This window comes from Mesoplodon densirostris, chromosome 15 (assembly GCF_025265405.1).
Source record: "Mesoplodon densirostris isolate mMesDen1 chromosome 15, mMesDen1 primary haplotype, whole genome shotgun sequence".
Lineage (NCBI taxonomy): Eukaryota > Metazoa > Chordata > Mammalia > Artiodactyla > Ziphiidae > Mesoplodon > Mesoplodon densirostris.
In genome coordinates this window covers 23,016,486-23,042,533 of record NC_082675.1, presented here as the reverse complement: position 1 = coordinate 23,042,533, position 26,048 = coordinate 23,016,486, and the positions used below count along the sequence as shown (strand labels likewise).

Here is a 26,048-nt window from a genome sequence, read left to right as displayed (position 1 = left end):
AGTAATCTGTAAAAGCAGCTTTACTCTCCTTGTGTCCTGGGGGAAGAAAGTATTTACAGGTGTTCCCTGTGGACCCGGATCTCACAGAGCCAGAGATAATCAAATGTTACAGAGAGCATTCAGACAGGTTTCTGCCCAGACAGGACCAGGCCCTCCCCGGCTCCACTGATACTTAATTACCTAGGATCTAATTTAAGTCCCAATATAGAAAATGAGGCTCTTAGACCCTCCCCTTCCTCTTCCCTGTTCACCACTGAACTGTTGAAGTGTCTACCGCCCTGGGATGGGGAGGGACCCATTTTAACAGACTGCCCTCATTCAGTCTCCACCCACACACGGGGAACTCGCAGAGGCTTCTACACACCCGGATTGTAAAGTAGTTCACACCGTACATCTCCAGGTCCTGAGCTATCTTCAAATATTCCATTTCAGCTTCGTCCCTGCGAGGAGAATGAAAGACACCGTCACTGGCGCAGAAAAGAGAAATCTGGAGGGCGGCGCACACCGAGCTGAGCTTCGAAACTGCGGGAAGACACGAGCCAGGCAGCTACCAGCCAAGCTCTGCCAGATCCCAAGTCTGTTAACCACACCACACAGAGGTGAAGCAGAATTTCCCATCCCCATGAAAACAAGAGAAGAGATTCATTACAGTGTCTCTTGGCTTCAATTTCACGCTTTACCCTTGGTAAATAGTGACACCCGGCTTGAGTAATTCAAGAAAAGCACATAGTACATCTGCTCCCTCAAATGGATTTGTATGTTCCAATTTTACATAAGCTGTTGCTTTATCTAATTGCGTACTTTCTTCACCTAGAAGGTTTTGGTAATGATGTATCTCTCTCTGCAAGCTACCTGAGAGCTGCCTTTCTGATTTTATTCCTTTGGGTGTTATTGGAGGTTAAGGCACCTTCCTGATTTTAATCCTTTGGATATTGCTGGAGGTTAGGGCAAGAGCTATCCAGGCTGTCAAACCCAAGCCAGGTCACCCACTTCTAAGTTGTGAGTCAGACTTAAAGGAAGCTCTTGAAGTAGCAATGACTTGCAGAAAACTCCCAGATAGGTACAGTGTTGAAGTATCTTAACTCAAGTCTCCCTATGACCTTGCCTTCTTCCCTCTCTCCCATCTCAAAATGGTCTCAAATTAATTTTAAAAATTCAACCTGAGAGGATGAGCAGTGGCAAGCAGGTGGAGCAACTCGAAATCACACACATTGTTGATGTAAATTGATACAATTGCTTTGGAAAATTGTTTGATGTTATTTGTAACAGCAAAAACCAGGAGACAATGGGACAACCTAAATGTCCATCAATAGTGGAATGGATAAATAATGTGTGGTCTATGAATACAGCGGAATTCTACACAGTAACGAAAATGGAAAAAACCACCATTACGAGCCACAAACCAAAATCTCACAATATCAGGCTGCATAAAAGAAGTGAGGCAAAAATAACAGAAACTGTCTGATTGCACTTATACAATGTTTAAAATAACAGAAACTGTCTGATTGCACTTATACAATGTTTAAAACAGGCAACACTAATCCATGGAGTTGGATTCAGAAGAGTGGTTACTTCTGGGGAGGAGTGATCGGGGGCACATGCTTTCTTGTCACCTGGTGTTACCTGGTGTTTTCACTTTATAAGAATCCATCAAGTGGTATATTTACGACTTGTCCACTTTTGGGTATACTTTTTTAAGAGTTAAAAACAACATGTGGGCTTCCCTGGTGGCGCAGTGGTTGAGAGTCTGCCTGCTGATGCAGGGGACACGGGTTCGTGCCCCGGTCCGGGAAGATCCCACATGCCGCAGAGCGGCTGGGCCCGTGAGCCATGGCCGCTGAGCCTGCGTGTCCGGAGCCTATGCTCCGCAATGGGAGAGGCCACAACAGTGAGAGGCCCGCGTACCGCAAAAAAAAACCCAAAAAAACACATGTGATAGGAAGTTGATTTGAAGAAGAGAAAAAAATTATTAAAGGCTAATGAAAAGATGATCAGTTCCTAAAGTGATCAGGGAAATGCTAATTAATATTTAGGATACAAAATTTCATCTTTTAGATCACAAAAATTAGATTGGTTAAAAACCAGTGTTGGGGAGAGAATGGGGGGGGAGACTTTCACATACTGCCGATGGGCTTGTAAATAGGTACAACCTTTTCAGAGGGCAATTTGGAGGCACCTGTCAAGACGCAAAATGCTCACATCCTTTGCCTCAGCAACTCCTCTAAAGGATCTATCCTCAGAACTACTCATACAATTATATAATGATATCAGATTGTACACTGCAGATCATTCTGTAAAAGTGAAAGACCTATAGCTACTCCAAATACCATCAATAGAGGAATGGACGCAAAAGCTATGGGATATGCATATAATAGAACTTTTTTTTTTGAATTTTATTTTTTTATACAGCACGTTCTTATTAGTTATTTTATACATATTAGTGAATGTGTGTTAATCCCAATCTCCCAATTCACCCCACCACCACGCCCCCGCCACTTTCCCCCCTTGGTGTCCATACATTTGTTCTCTACATCTGTGTCTCTATTTCTGCCCTGCAAACTGGTTCATCTGTACCATTTTTCTAGGTTCCACATATATGCGTTAATATATGATAATTGTTTTTCTCTTTCTGAGTTACTTCACTCTGTATGACAGTCTCTAGATCCATCCAGGTCTCTACAAATGACCCAATTTCGTTCCTTTTTATGGCTGAGTAATATTCCATTGTATATATATACCACACCTTCTTTATCCATTCATCTGTCAATGGGCATTTAGGTTGCTTCCATGAGGTGGCTATTGTAAATAGTGCTGCAATGAACACTGGGGTGCATGTGTCTTTTTTAAATTATTTAATCAATTATTTATTTATTTTATTTTTTGGCTGCATTGGGTCCTCCTTGCTGCATGCGGCCTTTCTCTAGTTGCAGTGAGCAGGGGCTACTCTTCGTTGCAGTGCACAGGCTTCTCATTAGGGTGGCTTCTCTTGTTGCGGAGCATGGGTTCTAGGCGCATGGGCTTCAGTAGTTGTGACACGTGGGCTCAGTAGTTGTGGCTTGTGGGCTCTAGAGCTCAGACTCAGTAGTTGTGGTGAAGGGGCTTAGTTGCTCTGCGGCATGTGGGATCTTCCTGGACCAGGGATTGAACCCGTGTTCCCTGCATTGGCAGGCAGATTCTTAACCACTGCACCACCAGAGAAGCCTTGTCTTCATTTCTTCTCATTCTTTTTTCTTTATTCTGTTCCATGGCAGTGAATTTCACCATTCTGTCTTCCAGGTCACTTATCCATTCTTCTGCCTCAGTTATTCTGCTATTGATTCCTTCTAGTGTATTTTTCATTTCAGTTATTGTATTCTTCATCTCTCTTTGTTTGTTCTTTAATTCATCTAGGTGTTTCTTCTTTAATTCTTCTAGGTCTTTGTTAAACATTTCTTGCATCTTCTTGATCTTTGCCTCCATTCTTTTTCTGAGGTCCTGGATCATCTTCACTATCATTATTCTGAATTCTTTTTCTGGAAAGTTGCCTATCTCCACTTCATTTAGTTGTTTTTCTGGGGTTTTATCTTGTTCCTTCATCTGGTACATAGTCCTCTGCCTTTTCATTTTGTCTATCTTTCTGTGAATGTGGTTTTCCTTCCACAGGCTGCAGAATTGTAGTTCTTCTTGCTTCTGCTGTCTGCCCTCTGGTGGATGAGGCTATCTAAGAGGCTTGTGCAAGCTTCCTGATGGGAGGGACTCAATACAATTCTTAAAATGAACATAAATTAGCACTGAATGCAGTAGGTCTGTACATCCTGACAGGCAGTAGGTACCCATGCCCCCACACACCAGAAGAAGGACAGACACAGTACTGAAGACCAGCCCTGCTGCCAGCTCTCCCCTTTTCTTCTATATACTTCGGTACTGCATTTTGTTCAACAAACACATCCCAGTTTTGTAGTTCCTTAAAAAAGAAAAAAAGGCCCATAAGGTAATATAAATCAGTGATGAAGCAGCCTCACCTGGCTCGGCCTCGGTGCTCTGCGTACCAGGCTGTGATTCTTTCCTCCCACATTTCTGGAGTCATTTGATACAGATTTATTACCTAGCAAAAAAGAGAGCAAAATAAAAAACCCACACACAAAGAAAGTTCTGGTATTGTTTGGTATTTTTATAATTATGCATCATTTTTACAAAACAGCAAAGCTATTTTTAAAAAGCCATATACAGGGAGCCAGTCACCCGCAGAGGTGGGCGTGTAAATAAGCACCGTTCAACCTGAGTCACAACTCAGAAAGCTGCACCATTTCTCAGGCCACGGGGCACCCCTCGCCTGGCAGTACCCCTCTTTCCTGGGCCATAGAGCCCAGGGGGAGGACCTTGCTCAGGAGCAGAGTTCACTAATTTCGGGCCAGCCGCGGGCCAGGCTGTACATGCTGCAGCCTTTGCCTCGGCAGAAATCATTAGAGGAGCAGGTAAAGTCAGGGGAAGGTGAGGAGCAGACCTTTATCACACATGACAGGGGAGTGGAGCTATAAAATCAGAAGCAGCAGAAGGGAGGGAAGGCCTGCTTCTGAGGCTAATGAACAAGACAAACACCACCAAGGATTAAAAGCTACAATGCCCACCCCTGACTCATCCCGTCTATCCACCGCGCCCCGTACAGCTGCAAACAGCTCATTTCCCCAGGCTGAACTCAGGCTGCTCCACGCCCCTCCCTAGGAATCACTGACACTCCCCCACCTTTAAAGAAAGGACCATCCGCAGGCCATGCCTGTCCTGGCAACCCCAAACGAATCCCACGAACCTTTGCTTTTTAATGTGCTTAACAGAGATCATTACTCGAGATTGATTACAAAACATTTATAAAAATGTTCTTGCCACCTATGTCCAATATTCCTTCCGGTCCTTTGGTTATGTCTTCCCAAACAGGGAATTTGACTTCTTACCCTTTTTGGAAGCAATTCCTCTTGGGCCAAAAATCCCCGCTTGTGAACAGAGGGGTCGTAGTCACCGTACTGGAAGGAGAGGAAAAGGAGAGAGTGGGATTGAGATTCTAAAGACAACTGCGTTTCTGAACAGGAGGTCGACTCAGCCTCTGTCCCTCCCAGCTCCAGGGAGCAATTTAATTCTGATGACAAGTCAAGATTGCAACCTTGCTAGTTTGTTATCCTTGGATGAAAATACAAAACTGATTATATCTGTGAAGAGTCGCATAATCCTGTAAGGGATGGATGGGTGACACATTAATAAGAATGTGACATTTGTAGAGAAATGTGGTCAAGTTTTCTAACTTGGTAGGAAGCCATCACTACCAAAACAGCTTTTGAAAGGAGACAACAAAACACAACTGTGTAAGTTGTGATTAGCAACCCGGTGATAAGAGTCTTACCTATAAATGCTTCTAAGTGGCTGGTAATTGGAGCCAACTGACAGGTGGGAGCCGGGGAAAATGCCAGCAATATTTTTAATAACTTTCAATCAAGGCTCTGAAAAATGCTTTGGAAAAATGTGATGCCAACACTGTCATTTCTATCGTACAGACAAAGAAATGAGGAAAATGTTAACAGATTTTCCTGAAGCTGCAGAGCAAATCACTCTGGGGCCTGCATTTTAATGTACTCACCAGGGACAATAACTTGAAGTTTATTTTCTGATTTCAAAACAAATACCCCTCCCTGCTCTGCAGCGGGAAGGCCACAGCAGTGAGAAACCTGTGCACCTTGCTGCAACTAGGGAGGGCCCGCACGCAGCAATGAAGATCCAAAACAGCCAAAAATAAATAGGATGGATAAATTTATAAACAAACAAACAAACAAATACCCCTTTCTTTCCTAGAAAGTTAGTCTGACCAGGAAATAATCAGAAATGAAGAAATTTTTTAAAAGAAACTAACCATAAAATATATAGAAGATCAGGGGCCTCCCTGGTGGCGCAAGTGGTTGAGAGTCCGCCTGCCGATGCAGGGGATACGGGTTCGTGCCCCGGTCTGGGAGGATCCCATATGCCGCGGAGCGGCTGGGCCCGTGAGCCATGGCCGCTGAGCCTGCGCGTCCGGAGCCTGCGCGTCCGGAGCCTGTGCTCCGCAACGGGGGAGGCCACAACAGTGAGAGGCCCGCATACCACAAAAAAAAAAAAAAAAAAAAAAAAAAAAAATATATATATATATATATATATATATATATAGAAGATCAAAGCCTGTCTCTTGTCAATTAGCATTCAGTGGCTTTTCTTTTGACCAAAAACAACAAAGCTCAGTATTTTAGTATTATCTTCTATAAACATTTATCCTTTTTGCCACCAACACTGGAAAAACAAAAGAAAGGTCTGGCACAAGGCTGTTGGCTCTACATCCCACCAAATCGGGTGAGGACATGGCCCACCCTCATTCCCAAAGAACCTTAAGTTAGATTTCTGGTGAGTTTTCCAACAGACACTCATGAGATTGAAGAGATGTTCATCATCAACTGTAAATCATGACTTCTTCCCATACTACCCTTCTATAAAAGCCCCGAGGATTAATATCTCTTATGAATCTCATAATTACCTTGCAAATAACAGAATTGTATTGCTTGTTTTTTCAGTTTAAAAAATTAACTGGTCAAACTTAAATACTTAACCCTGTCTATGCATTTCTTCATTTAAAAAACTTGAAGGAGGGACTTCCCTGGTGGTCCAGTGGTTAAGACTACACGCTTTCAATGCAGGGGGCATGGGTTTGATTCCTGGTTGGGGAACTAAGCTCCCGCATGCTGTTCGGTGTGGCCAAAAAAATTAAAAAAAAAAGAAGGAAACTGGTTTCTCTGGATTTCTGAAAGGCCAGAGGGGTGTACTAAGTCAGGAACTGTATGAGCTTTAACAGTACTCTCTGTGGAGAGTGCAGGTAGGAGCCTGAAATTGGGGGGGGAGAGGGAGGGGAGGGGTACAGGAGGCAGGCTGCTTAAAGTTCAATTCCAGCTCCTTCACTTATTAGCTGTGACCTTAGAAATTCTGTGTCTGTTTTCTCGTCTGTAAAATGGGAATAACAGCAGTATTTATCTTATAGGATTCTTGTGGGGATTAAATGAAATACCCAGAAATTTTTTTTAAATTTTTTTGGCTGTACCATAAGGCATGCAGGATCTTAGTTCCCTAACCAGGGATCAAACCCTTGCCCCCTGCATTGGGATCGTGGAGTCTTAACCACTGGACCACCAGGGAAGTCCCGACCCATAAAAATTTTAAAACTATGATTAACACACAGCATTCAATACAACCTGATGTCAAAAGATTAAAAACTCAGGTCATGTCACTTCTCCAAGTCTGTTTCCTAATTTGTCAAACGACAGCATTTGTGTTGGAGGATTTTGAAGCGGGGGTGGCGGTGGGGGTGGGGGTGCTCTGGAGCATCCCCTGAGGCCCCGAGTGAGGCACCCTCTCTCTAAACCTCAGCTTCCCCATCTGGAAAGCAAGGGTCAGAACAGTGCCTGCCTCCTGGGGGGTGATGAGGATGAAGACAGTCAGGTAAGCATTTTGCATGGTGCCCAGCTCATAATGAGTCAGGTATTATTGTCATCAGCTGCGTTATTTATGACGACACTGGTTACTCTTTGCCTTTCAGATTCTTAAAGGGGGAGGATGATAAAGAAAGCCCTGTGAGTTGTACTTGCAAACCTCTCAACAGTGCTGACCAAACTCTAGTGCTTTTGCAAGCAGATATGCAAAATGAAAGCTGTAAATTCAGGCTCCAAAGGCTTGCAAGATTAAGGATCCACATTGTCATACTGAGCTCCCAGCTACTCCATTGATCAAATGCTACATCTGAGCACTGGGGAGGTGGCAAAGACACTGCTGAAGGAACTTCTCCACTGGACGAATTCCACTTATAACATTAAAGCCACCTTGAGGTATGTGTCTGCTCTTAAATGTCTTTTTTTTTTTTTTTTTTTTCTTTTTGCGGTATGTGGGCCTCTCACTGTTGTGGCCTCTCCCGTTGCGGAGCACAGGCTCCGGATGCGCAGGCCCAGTGGCCATGGCTCACGGGCCCAGCCGCTCCGCGGCATATGGGATCCTCCCAGACCGGGGCACGAACCCGTATCCCCTGCATCGGCAGGCGGACTCTTAACCACTTGCGCCACCAGGGAGGCCCAATGTCTTTTTTTTTTGCGGTATACGGGCCTCTCACTGTTGTGGTCTCTCCCGTTGCGGAGCACAGGCTCCGGACGCGCAGGCTCAGCAGCCGTGGCTCACGGGCCCAGCCGCTCTGCAGCATGTGGGATCTTCCCGGACCGGGGCACGAACCCGTGTCCCCTGCATCGGCAGGCGGACTCTCAACCACTGCGCCACGAGGGAAGCCCTTAAATGTCTTTTTAAAAAACAAAAGAAGAAAATCCTCAAGTTGTGGTGGCTGGTGAATATAAAAGAAAGTCAGACCACTCCATGGATGGAGATGGCTGTTCCTCCTCATTTTATATACAGAGGCATCCCAATAACATAAGCAGGAGTGAATTTGCTGGGAAGTTAATGAGGCTTGGGTTTCAGGTCTCTGCACCTGCATGGGCCTGTACCTAATTTTATATTAATAATTTGGTGTTCTTGCCACCCTAAATTATATAAGCTTCAGGGCCCACAAAACCTGGATCCACCCCTGATATAAACCAATTGAATTTAAATTCAAGAAAGGAGTTCACCTTTTAAAGGACTCTCAGAGTCACTTCTTAAACAGAGACAAATACTTTCCTCTGCTTATATGTATGAAAAATTAGACCAAATGCTCTGAATAGGATTTCACAAAACATAAAGGTCTAATCAATACATATATAGAATAAACAGTTAGATCCCAACCACACACCAGTCACTAAATTCCAGATGGATTAAAGACTTAAACCTATAAATGAAAATCCATAAAAATACCAGAATAAAATATAGAAGAACATGTGTATATTAAGTTGGTGAAGTCATTCCAAAAGTCACTCAAAACATGAAAAGGACTGACATGTAAAAAATGATAAAAGATTAATATCCATAATATATAGAGCTCCTATAACTCAATTAGAAAAAGACAAACAATAAAGTGGAGGGCTTCCCTGGTGGTGCAGTGGTTGAGAGTCTGCCTGCCGATGCAGGGGATGCGGGTTCTTGCCCCAGTCCGGGAGGATCCCATATGCCGCGGAGCGGCTGGGCCCGTGAGCCATGGCCGCTGAGCCTGCGCGTCCAGAGCCTGTGCTCCGCAACAGGAGAGGCCACGGCGGTGAGAGGCCCGCGTACCGCAAAAAAAATAAAAATAAAAATAAATAAATAAATAAATAAATAAAGTGGAAAAAACAGGCAAGTCATAAACACTTGATTCACAGAGGAAAGAAATACAAATGGCCAATAAGTCTATGAAAATGATGCCCCAGTGGTAATCAAGGAAATGAAAACTTTTTAAAAATCTGCTTTTTTGTCAAATTAGCAAAATATTTAAAGGCTGATAGCAACCACTGTTGTTGAGGATATGGAAAAACAGATATTCTCACCACTATTGGTAGAAGTTAAATTAGGAACTTTTGGAGAGCAATTTGGCCATAACTATTTAAATTTTTTTGAGATAAAATTTACATACATAAAATTCACAATTTTAAGCATATAATTCGGTGGTTTTTAGTACATTTAAAATGTTGTACAACCATCACCACTGTCTAAATTCCAGAATATTTCCATCACCTCAAAAAGAAATCCCTTACCCATTAGCAGTAAGTCCTAATTTTCTCCTCCTGTCCCCTGACAACCATTCAACCTACCTTCTGTCTCCATGAATTTGCCTCATCTGGACATTTGCCTCATCTGGACATACAAATGGAATCATACAATATGTGGTCTTTCCTGTCTGCTTCTTTCACTTAGCATTATTTAAACTTTAAACGTTCCTATCCTTCAACCCATTTATACCATTTCTTGATATCTATCATAGACAAATGTTGTTCGTATGTGCCCAAACAGGCGTACTCAAGGATGTTCACTGCACCCATATAAGTAGAAAACTAATAGAAAGAAAAACAAGCCTAAGTATCTACCAATAAAGATATATTTAAATAAACAACAAGGACCTACTGTATAGCACAGGGAACTATACTCAATATCTTGTAATAACCTATAACAGAAAAGAATCTGAAAAAGAATATATACATATATGTATAACTGAATCACTTTGCTGGACACTTGAAACCAACACAACATTGTAAATTAACCATACTTCAATTAAAAAAAAGAAAACAAAAACAAAAAACAAAACAACAAGAAAAAGATATTTAAATAAACCACAGCCCCTCTGTTCTATGAAATACAGTTCAATAGTTTAAAAAACTGAGTACTTTAAGAACTCTCTTCTGACAGTTTTAAGTGGAAAGGGTGCGCTATGCAAGATTTCCTCTAGAGTGGTGGCCTAGGAGTGGGATTTCAGGGACTCGGGGAGGGGGTGTCTCCTCACTGACAGGGCCCTACCATACCCATCACCCCACAGAGCTTATGCCAATTCAGTCTCTTCCTGCATGGAAATGAGCTCAGAGCTTCTATTCAATTTATTTGTTTATTTTACTTTTTTTTTTTAATTGAGGTATAGTTGATTTATAATGTTGTGTCAATTTCTTCTGTACAGCAAAGTGACTCAGTTATACATATATGTATATTCTTTTTCATATTCTTTTCCATTATGGTTTGTCACAGGATATTGAACATAGTTCCCTGTGCTATACAGTAGGACCTTATTCTTCATCCGTCCTATATTAATCCTTGTCAATCTCATGGGTTTGAAATGTTTCCTTATTGCTTTAATTCTTCTTTTTCTTAATTACTAATAAGATTGAGCATCTTTTTGTATTTACAGATTCTTCTCATATTCTATAAATTGCCTGTTATTCGTACCCTTTGCTCCCATTTTTCTGCTTTTTTCTTAGAAACTTAAGAGTTCTTTATATTCAGGGATATATCTGCAATTCTACTTCTAGAAATCTACCTTAAGGGGAAAAAGCTTTTGCACATGTACACAAGGAAGCATATAAAAGAGTTCTCAGTAAAGTGCTGCTTATAATAGGGAAACAGCAGAAACTAAACCTACCTCCTCCTCAGGAGGATAGAAAAATAAATTAGGCTTATTCATCAATGGCTACCATACAGCAGTAAGAATCAATGAGCTACATCAACACGTACAACACGATACATATCAAAATTGACACTGAGTGAGAGAAAATACCCATTTGTAAAAGGATAAGCCCCCCAGAAAGGGGGATATGCAGAGGATAGTATACCATTTATATCAACTTTTACCTCCTGGGTATTTTTTTTCCCTGGATTATTTTAAAGTTAGTCTCCTCCCATCCAACTGACCACTGCCCAAGTTGGGAACCCCACAGTCTCAGCCAGATGACCACCACAGCCTTCTAACAGGTCTACCTGTTTCCAAACTGGTCTTACTCCAATCTGTCCTTCACACAGCCACCAAAGGATCTGTCTAAAATATAAACCCTTCACTGGCTCTGCATCCCCCACAGGATAAAGTTAAGAAGACCCTTTATGATCTGACCCCCAGCAGACCTCTCCAGCCTCAACTCTTGCCACTCTACCTACACTTTACATATACCCAACTTCTTAGCTGCCTTTTGGCACTCTGCCCCTAATTAGCATCAAAGAGCACTAGGAAACAACAAGCCTCCTCTCCCACCAGACTTTTCTCTCTCTGAACACTAGGAATCTGCTGGCCAGCCCTGCAAGATTGGGGAATTACATACCATTCTCTCCCAAAGTCATTTTTAATAAGAACACATTTCAAACACCAAATTGTCAATATAAAATCCAACAGGTGGCTTAGTACGTTGCAGGATGGTTTGGTGTGTCACATGACTGGGCCAAAAAAACCAGCCTATATTTCTGATTCAAAAATAACCTAGGGCCTCCCTGGTGGCGCAGTGGTTAAGAGTCCGCCTGCCGATGCAGGGGATACGGGTTCGTGCCCCGGTCTGGGAGGATCCCACGTGCCGCGGAGCGGCTGGGCCCGTGAGCCATGGCCGCTGGGCCTGCGCGTCCGGAGCCTGTGCTCCGCAGCGGGAGAGGCCACAACAGTAAGAGGCCCGCATACCGCAAAAAGAAAAAAAAAAAAAAAAAAAAAAATAACCTAAACTTCTACTAAGAAATATGGTTCTTGTTAACTGAACCATGTGATTAATATCTATATTTATGCTTTAAGGGTAATTGTTTCTTTATGCTTTGGAATGAACTGTCTATATCAGTTGAACAGCTGAAATACTATAATGAATACATTTGTGCGTAATTACATCCCATGTGTTAGTGAGCTCAATTCACTTTCCCCACCACACTTTTACATTTCCTATCTGTCTCAGAAAGGTTGTGGAAGAAAAGAAATGGAATATAATGGAAGGAACCAGGATGATTTACTGAAAAGTTTGGACTGATGTGACCATATAAATAACCTGGAATTTAGTGAAAGGTAGTGTGTGGTACCCAGAGACCCCTCTCACAGTGAGGGCAAGAGCAAGTGCTAAATTATGCAATCCAGACACTAGGGTTCTCACTCCTGCTCCGTTCTCCAGCTCCATTCTGCTTCAAATCCTGTCCATTAAGAAGTGGGCTACAAACTCCATTTAAAAAAGGATTTACATCAGGCTTCCCTGGTGGCGCAGTGGTTGAGAATCCGCCTGCCAATGCAGGGGACACGGGTTCGAGCCCTGGTCTGGGAAAATCTCACATGCCGCAGAGCAACTAAGCCCATGCACCACAACTACTGAGCCTGTGCTCTAGAGCCCACGGGCCACAACTACTGAAGCCTGCGTACCTAGAGCCTGTGCTCCGCAACAAGAGAAGCCACCATAATGAGAAGCCCGCACACCACAATGAAGAGTAGCCCCTGCTCACTGCAACTAGAGAAAAGCCCATGTGCAGCAACTAAGACCCAACGCAACCAAAAATAAATAAATAAATAAATTTATATTAAAAAAAATAATTAACATCAAGTATTGTGACTTTAGACAAATTATTAGTCCTTTCTGAGCCTTAAATTCTTTGGTTTACAGAAAAGACTCCATTGAGTATCTCAAGAAATATTCATGTTATAACACTTTGTAAAACTGTAAAACACTACAGGTGTGTAAGATCTGATCAATATTGTAATCAGAGGCACCCTATTAATATTAATAGCTGTCCTAGAAACTGGAAGCATGTTATAATAATCCTTAGTTTCCCAAATGCAGACTTGAAGCCATAGATTACCTTTATTTGTAGGTTCCTGACAATTTACACTGGGAAAAACAGTTAAAGCACGCTCCTCCATATGAACCCCATATGCTGTCTGTGAATCACTTTCATCTCTAAATTAGCAGGATCCAAATTAGGAGGGCTTTCCTACAGTGAAATCTGTTTAAGCAAACATCTGCTGGTTCCCTGAAAAGTTATTTTTTTCTACAGGTGGCCTTTGAATTTGTAGCCCAAAATTTATGCAAAGAAAATGTAGCCTTTGAGACTAAAATCCTTCAGAGAGGTAGTATCTTTGAGAAGATACTGGGCCTCCTCTCAGCCGGGGAGAAGGCGTGCTAGAGAGGAGCTCAGTTCCGGGCCAGGAAGTGCTTAGATTTAATGAAAGTGACAACTGCTTCATCACTGTCAGGGCGATACTGATTGAAAGGACACATTTTTCCTGTTATTAATATTCTTAATCAAAGCATAAAAGGAAGCATATGTTTTAGTTGAATCAAGGCCCATTTTCTGTTTTCTCAATTACTCATTTGTCAGGACAATGCAATAGGGGAGGCTCAAAATGCAATCCCAAAGCCATGAATTCTGCCCTTAGCTTTACCCAAGATTGCCCAAATGACCTTGGGCAAATCACTGAGGGCAGATACTCACTTGTGTCTGTATCAGTGACAGGGTCAACAACCTCCCCTCAGGCCAGTGAATACTCAGCAAATATTAGACGAGTCATCAAATGACCCTGATGCTTCTGTTAGTGTGACAAGCACGTACAGACCCTTTTTTCCTCCAAATGATAGGCCAGTTACTTCCTGGCTTTGATTTGAGATTATCTTAAGCTACCCCAAAAAGTGGGCTAAGAAGTTGAGGGTCTTATTAATTTCTCTAACATGTCAGGGAAATGGCTCTAACAGGAAAGTAATAACTGAAAAGATTAGGCAAAAATCACAAAAGTAACCCAGGTGTCCCAATTCTGAGGTCATCTTATGCTGCAGTGAAAGGTAGTAAGCAGAGGGATCAGGAGAAAGTGGCACGTGATTGAATTCGGAAACCTGAGGGGCATGAAGCACCCTGGGCAGACCCTGTAGTGCGTCTTATAAAAACAGAGAGGACAGAAGCACAAGACCAGTGGTCTCCCTCTCCCACCACTCCCAGTCTGCAGCGATTTCTCTGTGAAAGACTCTCAGGTCACCAGACAGCTCAGCTGGGCTTGGTGGGGCCGAGAGCCTGCAGTGCCCGACCGTAAGCACGGCCAGCACGTCCATCCAGGTGGATGAAGCAGGACATTCCCCAGGGTGTGACATAGTCCCGAGGCATAGGGCCACTGGTCCTCAGAAGATGAGTTTGCAGTGACGACCTGGGCCTTTCTGACCCCAAGGCCATGTTTGGCCAAAACTGGAGATGATAACCACATTCTTCCTAGTTAATAAAAAGAGAGGTTGGCTGGGTGAATGTAATTAACCACATGTGCATAGTGAGATTACACAGATAATTCATCAAGCTGTACACTTATTGTTTATACACACAGAGACACTCTCACAAGATGACACAGCAGTGGAGCAGTGAGAGTGGTCCCCCAAGTCCACAAGTGCCACAGCATCCCACTTTCTGGGGAAAGTCTCTGAAGCCTAGAAGATCCAAAGAAACAGATGACTAGTGTGATCCTGTGACATGCATTAATGCCCAGGAAGAATGCATTTTTCTTCTTTGAGCCTACCTTGGCCTGGACGGCGTAAGAAGCCAGGAGCACAGAAGCCTCGGGAGGGCAGTAGATCTTTTCATCTAAAATCTGCTTCTTTACCTGAAAGGGGCAACAGGGGAGACATGATACCGTATGTGTGGACAGGAGCCGTGCAGGCTGGTCAGAGCAAGACACTGCAGCGTGTTCTAATGAGGCCTGTCAACCCAGCCTGCTAATGATTTTCTGACAAAGGGAACGATTTTTTCTTTTTACCGCTGCCGACAGGTTGGGAGCTCGGTCCCCGAGAAGTTATTGGTAAGATGGCTACGCAGAAAAAAAAACCTTAATCTCTTCTGTTCGTGATCAAATGCCGAAGAGGAAAAACAATCTTCGTAGTTAAAAAAAGAGACTGACATCTGGGTTGTGACGGAGGAGAGCTGTGAACTCGGGAAATGTCAGGAGCGGCTCTGGTGGTGATTGCAGCCTCGGCCCCAGCTGAGCACACGCAGAATCCGAGGAAATGGAGTGTGCTTTTAAGTCTTAACACAAGACCAAAGTCAGCGAGGCCACTGAGTTATGACTGCAGGAAAAAAACCCATCACTTTCAGTATGCCTGCTCTAAGGAAAAAGGAAGCAATAAAGTTTGATCGATTAAACCTTTAAGTCCACTTGAGGTCTGGGAAATATAATTCTTAAGCCATAATGTTGAATTAACATATCTCATTGCATTTAATTTCTTAGACTGGTACGGTGGGTGATGTTCCAGACGTAGAGGCAAGACAGCCTCCTGAAGTGAGGGCATGCTGAAATAAACACAACGGGAAAGCCAGCTCTCTTTCACAGACGTCAGCAGTCACCAGATTCATAAAAGTAGTAAATTTTGCCTTGCTCAGCCATGAAAGCGCTCCAACATTTCAGTAGGAGGGGAAATTAAGCCAAAGTCAAATGGAGAATGGGCACTGCTTACAAGAAAGCCATCTCTATATGGCTAGGACATTCTGGGGCCTAGGAGGTCATTTTGTGGTTTCATTCAAAGCAGGGCAACTTTCTTTCGGTTTTAAGCTGCACTACAGAAAAACTAAAAGGGCTTCCCTTTGACATGAAAATATTGGAGAGGGGATATACAAACACACATTTTTTTTCGCAAACTTTTTTTTGCAAGAGAAATTATTGGAGGGGGTTATTACATTTAACTTAATATTTACTTAATGCAATAATCTGAGGCTCAAACTAATTATAGGAGGACAGGCTATATGTGTACGTCTGGGCAATTATGTAATTAACGCCCTGCTAGGGTCTTTTCCGTCACTGATGGTGGACACACCAGCCGTTCCAGTGCCAAGCACCATAACTAACCGTGAAACTCGGGAAGTGCTCTGAGTGAGCAGTAGGAACACAAGCAAAACTGACAAGGTTCTCATCCTCACACCAGTCCCCCTAGCTGCACCTCTAGCTGGTCAACCAGCTGTCTTTGAACCTTTAATTATGGATCTCCTAATTTCTTCAATTTGGTGGAACAATTACTTACGGGGTGCCCACCGTGCACTCAATGAGCCTTGCCTTAAAGGGGCTTACAGTCTAATGAGGGAATAAGTGGAAAATAAGACAATACAGTCAAAGAGTGGCATGAAACATGATGTTTGAAGTACCACGTGTGTGGGATTTACCAAGTGTCACTGGAGTTCTGAAGTCCTGCCTTCATGAGAGCAGATTTTAAATTTCTGGAAGAACTCCTCTTTGCAAGACTCTCTTTTTAGACTTCCTGGGCAACTACTGAGTACTTCTAAGTTAGTGAGGAACCATCTTCAAAGATGTTTCTAGTTAGGGAGCTACTTGCATGTGTTCTTTCGCCATCATACTTTTGCAATTTCATCTGACACCAATTCTCATCACTCAAGTATAGTTCTGTCCTGAAGACTGTTTTTCATTACAGAACCAAAGGGACTGGCTTTCCAGAGGGAGAACATTTTCACAATGTGGAGGCATTTGTGGTCAAATCCGAGGGGTTGGCCCAGGCTGCCTCTGCTGCTACCCCTGGGGGCGGTTCTCTCAAGATCAGGGGGGTGGCATGGAAAGGGGTACCTGCAAGAAGAATAAATGTTGCGTGATCTCCTGAACCAGCTCCTCCTCGGCATTCTCAGGATAAAATTTGGCCAGGAAGTGAAAGGTGACTGGCTCTTCCTTTGAAACGTCATGATCCAGCACCTGCAGAATTGCAGAGCAAAAGAAAAGCAAGCTAGTTTCGCCCCTCTCCCTCCCAGGCCACCATCAAAGGACCTTCTGCAGGGAGTGTATAAACATTTTTCTCCCTTCTAAATTTATCACATTTCCCAAAGGTTGTGATTCTACAGTTTGAAGCATTCACAAAGCCATCTATAACAGGAGGTAACACTCACTTCACATGGTGAATTAATCAAATTAATCAATATCCCCAAGTGGTGAGTGGAGCTACGATGATTCAGGCACAAATGTTTTCAAGGCCACAGAGATAGCTAAAAACTAGAAATTTATAACTCAAAGGCCTTGGGCACTATCCTTTACGGTAGGCTGAAGGTTTTTTAATTTTCTCAAGTAGTGGAATCTTCCTTTATTCTTTTGTCTTGCTGACTACCTCCAACATTTAGGTCCATACTGGAATGGAGCTTAGAGATGATGAACTAGATATTTGTGAAATCATCTAAACATTAACTGAGCAACAAAAGTGAAACACGTCCATCATGGCAACCCTTTGTTTCAAGGAACCTCTAGAGATGCCCCACGAAATACTTGAGCACAGCCAGTAAACCACTCTGCCTTTAATATTCTAACAATTTCATCCGCCCACTGGAAAGCTTGAGCCATCTGCTCTCCAGAATGAATTTCATCTCAGGACATAAACATGCCATGTGACAGGCTACAAGGCTCCATTAACATGTGTCATAATTTATTTCCTTTGAGCAGCAGGCTCCATGGCTCCTGAGGCCCCCAATCTAATATCCATTTGGCCAACACTCAGGTACGATTTCAAATTTACTTTGCCGAGAGTCACAAAATGATACTGAGGGTTTTGCTGTCTTTGGTAGATAACTCTCCAGGTTCCTGCCCAAATTCCTGGTCGTGGTGCCCAAGAGATTCAAAATAAACCTGATCTAGGATGCTCTTGCTGGCATGGCAGCACTTGGACATTCATGATCGTTGGGAATTACCATGTGAAATTTATAACCAGCAGGGACCCCAACGTGAAGATTCAGATTACTGCGTACATATGTAAACACAATTTGAATGCCTGAGTTTAGAGTCAAACTGGTAGAAGACGGGAGGCTTTCACTGTTTATCATGCGAAGTAGTAGATAACAGAATGAGGTAGGCAATTGCAGGGGGTAATTTGGGGTAAAAATGAGACACTGACTTACTTGGAGATTCAGGGGTCTTTTAGGAGTCACTGACTAAAACATACGGCCCTGCTCTCAGCGTCTCCATGGATAGTTTGGCAGGTAAGTAGGTGACAGCGTCTTTGTGAGCACATAAGAACCCACGCAGAGGGCAGTTCCCCGAGGCAATATCCATTTCTAAGCCACATTAGAACTGCTGGGAGTCCAGACTTGTCCACCAGGCCTCAGAAGCCCCAGAATATCATGAGAACAAAATAGACATTCTGCCTTCACCACGGGAACCAGGGCACCCTTTATTCCTTAGATCATGTTAATGAATAAATTGAGTTGGGCCATGGTGTTTCTCAAAAATACTCTAAAAAATTCCCTAAAGAACAGGAGCCCCAAGAAAATCATTCAAAGACATAAGTTGTGGGAAAAAAAACCAAAACGATAATACAATAGTAATTTTTATCCATGAAGCCTGACTCATGGCTCAGTCAACAGAACAGCATTAAGCCTGAAGCAATCAGGTGACACCCAGTGACAACAAGGAAGAAGCCAGGGATGGCAGCTGGTCAGTCCTAGGTGGTTCTGCAGGCCCGGGGTAGCCGGTGAGGAACAGGGGCGGGGCCTCCCCAGGCCTGCATCCTATCCCATATAACTTCCTCCGCAACCTACCCCTCTCTCTGCTGTGTACCCATAATGCCCCATGATGAGCAATAAGCTAGACACATGCTCAGGGGAAATCCAGAGCCCATGCCAGCCCCACTGGTGTCATCAGGGTCTGGGCCCACCTTCTTGTCCATCTTGAGCCAGGCCACGGTGTCCTTGATTGTATACTGCAGGCCAAAGAACCAGGTTTCCCGAAGACCCAGGGTCCGGCACACCAAGTCAAACAGGTCCTTCCCCTTCCACTTCATCTGCAAGGGAACAAACCAACAGGGGAAGACAGCTGAGCCCAAGTGGTAATCTGCTCGCAGGAAAACCTTTTCTCTGCTCCCCCCACCTCAGGCTCTGAAAGGTGGGGATGACGCTAAGATGGCTGAGGATCACAGAATTCCTAAATAATTGTAAACCTTCCTACACAAAACCATGAGTGGTAAAATAATAATTAGAGCTTAATGGCTTAATCACTGCAAAGCATACACAATACCTCCCTTGGACAGTTCCTTACAGATCTTAATATGCCCAAAGCTGCTAATTTAGGAAAGCTGGTAAATAACGTCCACATTTAAGAGAGTCGAGCTTCTCCCGTTAACCCAAGGTTAGCTTCTAGAGACATTCGTTTCCTCAAGATTTTGTTGTTGATCTTTTTTTTTTGCGGTACACGGGACTCTCACTGCTGTGGCCTCTCCCGTTGTGGAGCACAGGCTCTGGACACGCAGGCCCAGCGGCCATGGCTCATGGGCCCAGCCACTCCGCGGCATGTGGGATCTTCCCGGACAGGGGCACGAACCCGTGTCCCCTACATCGGCAGGCGGCTCAACCACTGCACCACCAGGGAAGCCCTGATCTTCTTTTTAATCATGACTCTGCCCTTTAATAAAAGGCTAGTATTTTTAAATGTAAAGACTAGTTTTACTTGATTTTTTTAAAAACGCAACATAGGGTAAGAAGTTGTAACTGACGTCACAAATCATGGGGAAAAAGAACCACTAGAGACCAGCCAGTCCCCGTCATGATGTGTAACCGAGGCCAAAGAGGAGGTGTCCACCCATAGCCACATGAAGCAACTTCAAACTCTTGTATCGAAACCCAGGGGACAAACAGACAGGAATATACTGTAGTGTGCTAATCCCGTAGCCTCATTTTCAAAAGGACCTGAAGCAATGGCTGCTAAACCCATTTCTCAGCTCTTCAATCTTGTGGCCAGAAAAGCAGGTTCAACATCATAATAGGGGAAGAAAATACCCAGGAGCTTAGTAAATGTTGCCACCTGTGATACAGCCACCCATAGCGGCTGCTGGCCTCAACCCCAGTCAGTGGCCCCCAAGTATCAGGTGGACATTCAAATGGACATCTGGGTACAGGGATGAGCACAAGACACATCACGGAGATGGTGGTCACAGATGGTGGATTCAAACACAAATTCGCCAGACATCGGAAGAGGAAGACCACCTGACTGCAGGGGCGTCTGTCCTTCTCCCGCTCTCATTAGAAATTTCTACCCAAGGTCCTGGCACACTGAAGATGCACAATGAAAAGGAACTGGGGAAAGTTCAGGGTTCAGAGACTTCTTATAAAAGCAAGAAGGAAAAAAAATAAGTTAGACCTCTAAAATCTGATTGGTGTTTGCTAAAACCTGATTCTAGAGGATTTTTCAAGCAGGCCTTCTATTTTTTTTTTTTTTTTTGCGGTATGCGGGCCTCCCACTGTTGTGGCCTCTCCCATTGCGGACGTGCAGGCTCAGTGGCCACGGCTCACGGGACCAACCACTCCGCGGCATGTGGGATCCTCCCGGACCGGGGCACGAACCCGTGTCCCCTGCATCGGCAGGCGGACTCTCAACCACTGCGCCACCAGGGAAGCCCAGGCCTTCTATTTTTAATATATGTGCATGGACGGTGTGTTCCCTTCGAGGAACTCAACAGGAAAGCCCATCCTTCTCCGTGTGTATAGTCAAAGTCAAAGGGCAAAGGAGCAGCCTAGATGGAAGGACACCAAAACTGCAGCAGACACGGGGTGGAGATGTGGATTAGCTTTTGTCCTTCTCCAAAAGACGCTTTAGCTCTGCCCCGTCCCCTCTCTGTGACTTCAGTGGGGCCCCTGCAACACTACAAAGGTTGAGTTCTTTAGAAATTATTTTGAGTAGAATAAAATAAAATGTTTTATTTTAAAAAGATGATCTCCTTCCCCTTTTGTAAGGCTTAATAATGCTTGTTGGCACACCTGTGTCCCACTCTGACACTGGGACAAAGGGTTTTTTAATTCACGGTAGGTTTTAATTCCTACAGGCAGACTTACTGAAGAAATGTTATTTTGGAAAACTAGGAGCTTCAGGATGCTGATTATCCTCTTGTTTCTATTTTAAGCCAGTACATAGTATATAAATTATAAATGACTACTTTGCTACAAGATAATGTAACACTTAAGAGCACACATTAACTTGGAGAATTGAAATACCCAAGGGCCAAGAAGATCAAGGTAATGATCCCCAATCCGCCATAACTCACGGCCACCGCAGGGCAGGCTCTGGCACAAGGGGCTGTCTGCAAGTGGGTGTGTGGTGCATCTAAACGAGAGCCACCAAGAGAGTGCTGAGTGGACTTCCTGATTTGGGAGCTTAAATCCTCAAACATAATCTCGTATTAATGCAGTTTTCTACTTCCTTGTTTCTAAAATGCAAAATTATCTCTGTTGAATGCAGAGACAATGTCTTTGCTACTATGGAGCTTGCAATAAAGTGAAGAGAGGGGAAAAATTCTCACACCGATTCAGAATGCCTGGCTTAGATTTTCAACTTTAGGAATTGTAGGGTGTCAAATTGGAAATGAGTCTGAGTAATTAATTACCTACAGTAGACCTGTCCCCTTCTTGTATAAGGAAACATTCTTTGGCAGCCTGCTACAGCAGACACCGGCCTTCTTCTTGGCGGTCTAAGGTAGGCAACCCCCCAGGTAGGCAACCCCCCAGATCGCCTCTTTTTCTGCTCTGTGGGGTTCCTTTCATCTTGCTCTCCTCCAGCACTCCCCAGCCACCTTTTCCAGTAAGTAACTGGTATCTTAACACTCTTCTCCCACCTTAAAACAAAACCCATTTTCAGAAGAGCCAGGTATTTATTGCTCCTTTACAGCTCAACGTGAATTAAAGCCTCTGCTTCCTCTCATCTAATCCTTTTTTTGGCTGCACCTGTGGGATCTCAGTTCCCCGACCAGGGATTGAACGCTGTCCACAGCAGTGAAAGCCTGGAATCCTAACCACTAGGCCACCAGGGAACTCCCCATCCTCTCAGCTAATCTTTCAGCAAGGATTACACAGCACATCCTACGCGCCCAGCAATATTAGACACTGAGGATGTGAAATTCTGGAAGAATGTTCCCTGCCGAAGACTCAAGTAACGACCCAGGTTGGAAAAAGCTTTAAAGAACAAGGGAGAATTAGTTAAAGGAGAAAAGGAAATAAGTCTAAAAACAGACAAACGTCATGATCTTTATAGGGAACTGCACGTCATCTGGCAGAGGTGAAACAGCCTGAACTCAGTGGGCCTGGTGGGGATGGACCAGGATTCTCCATATACCCAGAGGCAGAGGAATGATGGGATCAGACCTGCATTCTAGAATGTGCACTAACAACAGGGTGGAGAATGGGTTGGAGGAAAGGAGCCTGGAATCAAGAAGGGCTGGAGGGAGGCCAACTCCCGCCTTGATGAAGGCAGTGCGAAGGAGAGAAAGCCTGAGAACTGGAAAAGCATCAAGAGAAACACCTGAATTCCTGGCTTGAGCATCAGGTGGTTCCAGTAAAGAAGGGATGGAAGACAGGAGAAGCAGGAGCAGCAAGTTTTGAGGGAAACAGATGAGTAATTAAGTTCTAGACAAAGTAAGATCGGGTGCCTGAGGAAACCAAGTAGAGATATCCTAAATACACCTGATTTTAAGTCTTAGCTCTATTTGCAAAATAAAGGGTTCTAGTTTTAAGTCATTAAGTTTTTCTCTTGGGCTAAATCTAACCTCCAATGTGTTGTTACCTACATGAGGGTGCACTTTTCAACATGCCTTCCCCAAATGTATGAGGCTTGCTTAGTCTTCCTAATTTGGGTTTCTACTTTTTCACAAACAAGAACCACCAGTCACAGTTACTCCTGGTGGTTCTTGGGACACCCTGAGGACGGGAGGTCTTGCGTTGTGATGGGGCTTCCTTGGTGCTGCCGACTCGCAAGAGCATGAGCACGCCCACCTCCCGTTCTATCACTGGTCCACTGTGCTGTGCTGATGTGACCACCTGAGCATCTCCCTAGATCATAGGCGCCTCAGAACAAGAGCAACGCCGGTCATCTCTCTACTCCCCATGGCACCCGCTGAGTGTGTACACACAAGACGTGGCAAACAATGGCTGTGTGACAGAACAGACTTGACCACTTCAAAACCCCGAGGCTCAAAAGTGTAAAGCAAAATGAACCCCCATTCGTCCACTCCTTCGACAAACATTTAGTGAACACACGCTGTGTCCGAGCACCAGCCGAGGTGCAGGGGATAAATGGGGGACAGAAGACAACAGGCCCAACCTGTTGGGCCAACCTGTCAGAAGCAGATAATCATTCCCCTCGCCCCACACACAAATCAACTCCGGGTGTGGTGGTCAGCACTATAGCACTCAGTGCCACAACAGGGACATCAGGGACTGGAGGGACTCTCTATCTTGAAGGGGTGGGCAATGGCATCTGAACTGGTGGGAAAGAGAAGCCAAGTGAAGACCAGCCTAGGGGAAGGAGGAGAGAGCAGGGAAGTGTGTTACAGGCAGAGGGAAGAGCATATGCAAAGGTCTAGGGGTCTAGATGGTTCTTGTAGGAAATGACAGTATTGTAGTTCAGTCTGGCTGGAGAACAGAGGCTGGGGAACACTTGCTGTGCTTTCAACTACTGTCTAAAATCAATTCTTGGGAATTCTCTGGCAGTCCAGTGGTTAGGACTCCACGCTTCCACTGCAGGGGGCACGGTTGGGGAACTAAGATCCCGAAAGCCATATGGCATGGCCAAAAAAAATAAAAAATAAAAATAAAACCAATTCTTTGCCTCCTAACTCTGACCTGTTGTGTGAACCACAGAAAGCTGTCTGAATGGCCGTTTTCTCCTTTTTCCCTAGGATGGAACATAACTCGTACCATTCTAGATGTACAGGAGAGAAGCTAAATCATTACATAAGATGGATGCTTCCGAAGATTAGGGCTTAATTCCTCCCAGGAACCAGTCTAAAAGGCAGAGAGAAACAGTGGTTATCTAACATCGGTATGAATCTCAGTGCTGCTGCTGTGTGACCTTGGGCAAGTTATTGAACTTCCTTGTGCTTTGCAACAGGGATAATAAACAGAACCTGTTTTAGCAGATTGATCTCAGGATTAAGTGCACTGATACATTTGAAAAGCCTAAGAAGGTGCCACAGTAAATACTCAATAAAAGGTGGTGATTACTCATTCTAACCCCGCCTCTTCTTATATTCTCAAGGGGCATTGTTTAAAGCCTCCAGTTGTGTTCCACTCCACACATGATGGATGGCAGATCAGAAAGGGCACCATCAATTCTCATCGTGCTAACCACACCGTCACTCACTTGACAAACATTTATTGAGCACCCACTACATCCTAGTCACTGCGCTCGGCCCCAGAGATGAATGATGAATCTGGGACAAGATGCTGTCCCTATTTACGGCTGATGGGGAAGACAGGTGAATGGATAAGGAAAGTGCAACCTGGCAAATGATCACAGAACAGAGGACTAAGGGAACACAGCGGGCCTGGGGGTCTGTGGGGTGAGTCGCTTCCCTGGGGAGATGCTCTCTGAGCTGGGTCTCAAAAGCCAGGCAGCAGCTGGTCCTCTGGTGAAGGGGCTGAAGGAAGAGAGGTCACTCCAACCGGAGGGAACAGCATGTCTGCCGCTTGGGTCCAGGCTGTTGTCAAGTGAAGGAACGCTCTTTGCGCTCTTCTGGTATCTGACAAGCAGCGTGACTGTCCTATCTGCAGTACTGAATGTTCAGTGCGGTACTGTGTACATGGCTTCAGCCCCATGCGTGTGACAGATCGCACCCACCACGGCCACTCAGGGCCTGGGTCGTTCAGTTCCTGCTCTGAGCGACCAGGCCCCCCTGAACAATACCTGCCACGTCTCTAAGGAGCTACGACCAGTGGGATGAGTCTCGTGTTTCTTTTTTTTTTCTCCCGCTGCGGAGCACAGGCTCCAGACGCACAGGCCCAGAGGCCATGGCTCACGGGCCCAGTCACTCCGAGGCACGCGGGATCCTCCCAGACCGGGGCACAAACCCGCGTCCCCTGCATCGGCAGGCGGACTCTCAACCACTGCGCCACCAGGGAAGCCCTCGTGTTTCTTTTTTTATTAAAACATTTTCTCTTCTGATATCTGCTAGCACATAAGCCATTCAGGCTTTGCACTTTATGCTACTTACAGGCCTTTTTGGAGGGTTTGTCATTTTTCCCGAACAGATTGCCAAAAAGAGAACAGCCCTTGGTGCTGATGAAATGTTCACCTGAACTCATCTCTTCTGCCCTGGGGGAAGTGTTCCACTGCTCCACATACCCCCTCACCCCCACCTCTGCTCAGCCCAGCGAAGGGAGGGAGGCGACGAGGCAGGGGCTCATCTTGCAGGCAGAAAAGGAGCGGTGGAGGGAGGGAGAAAGGAGATTTGCAGGAAGGAGTCGGACTCCATGGCCTGTGGGCTCCAGCTCTGTGGGCCTCGGCCTCCAGATGCCCTTGAAGCTCAGGGCAAATGGCAGCGAGTCTGGGCACACAGCACGTCTTGCATCGTGGCTGTGTCCTTGCATTACTTTAACGGGCTGCGGTGCTATTTCCCAGATCCATCCCGTGCCTCTATCACAGATGGATGTGTATGAACTTTATAAACAGGACTAAGTGCTGTCAGCTTGTTATCTTTTGTAGGGGCCGGATTTATGAGCTTTACCCAGAGTGAAGTGCTTGTCATTTATCAACCTCAAATGTTTTAAGGAAATAGCACTAAGCACTTAGGCTCTGCAGCAGGAACGTAGCTGGAATGCAGCACTTTTCTGTTGTTGGAAGCAACTGGCACCAATAACCTACAGGACCAATCAGGGTCTATTAACCGGGGAAGCATTTTGAATAACGTCTGAGACATCTT

At 44.7% G+C, this 26,048-nt stretch overlaps 1 protein-coding gene across 4 annotated transcripts in view; it reads right to left on the bottom strand.

Annotated features, from left to right (window-relative positions):
- Positions 1–26,048, bottom strand: part of NF2 (NF2, moesin-ezrin-radixin like (MERLIN) tumor suppressor) — a 78,061-nt gene that overhangs the window by 31,758 nt on the left and 20,255 nt on the right. For all 4 annotated transcript variants that reach the window (XM_060119667.1, XM_060119666.1, XM_060119668.1 and 1 more), the window contains exons 2-7: positions 19,023–19,148; positions 16,958–17,080; positions 14,912–14,995; positions 4,929–4,997; positions 4,002–4,084; positions 365–440 (exon numbers count right to left, since the gene is read on the bottom strand). In XM_060119667.1, the coding sequence (XP_059975650.1) occupies positions 365–440; positions 4,002–4,084; positions 4,929–4,997; positions 14,912–14,995; positions 16,958–17,080; positions 19,023–19,148 (561 nt within the window). The remainder of the gene's footprint in view (positions 1–364; positions 441–4,001; positions 4,085–4,928; positions 4,998–14,911; positions 14,996–16,957; positions 17,081–19,022; positions 19,149–26,048) is intronic.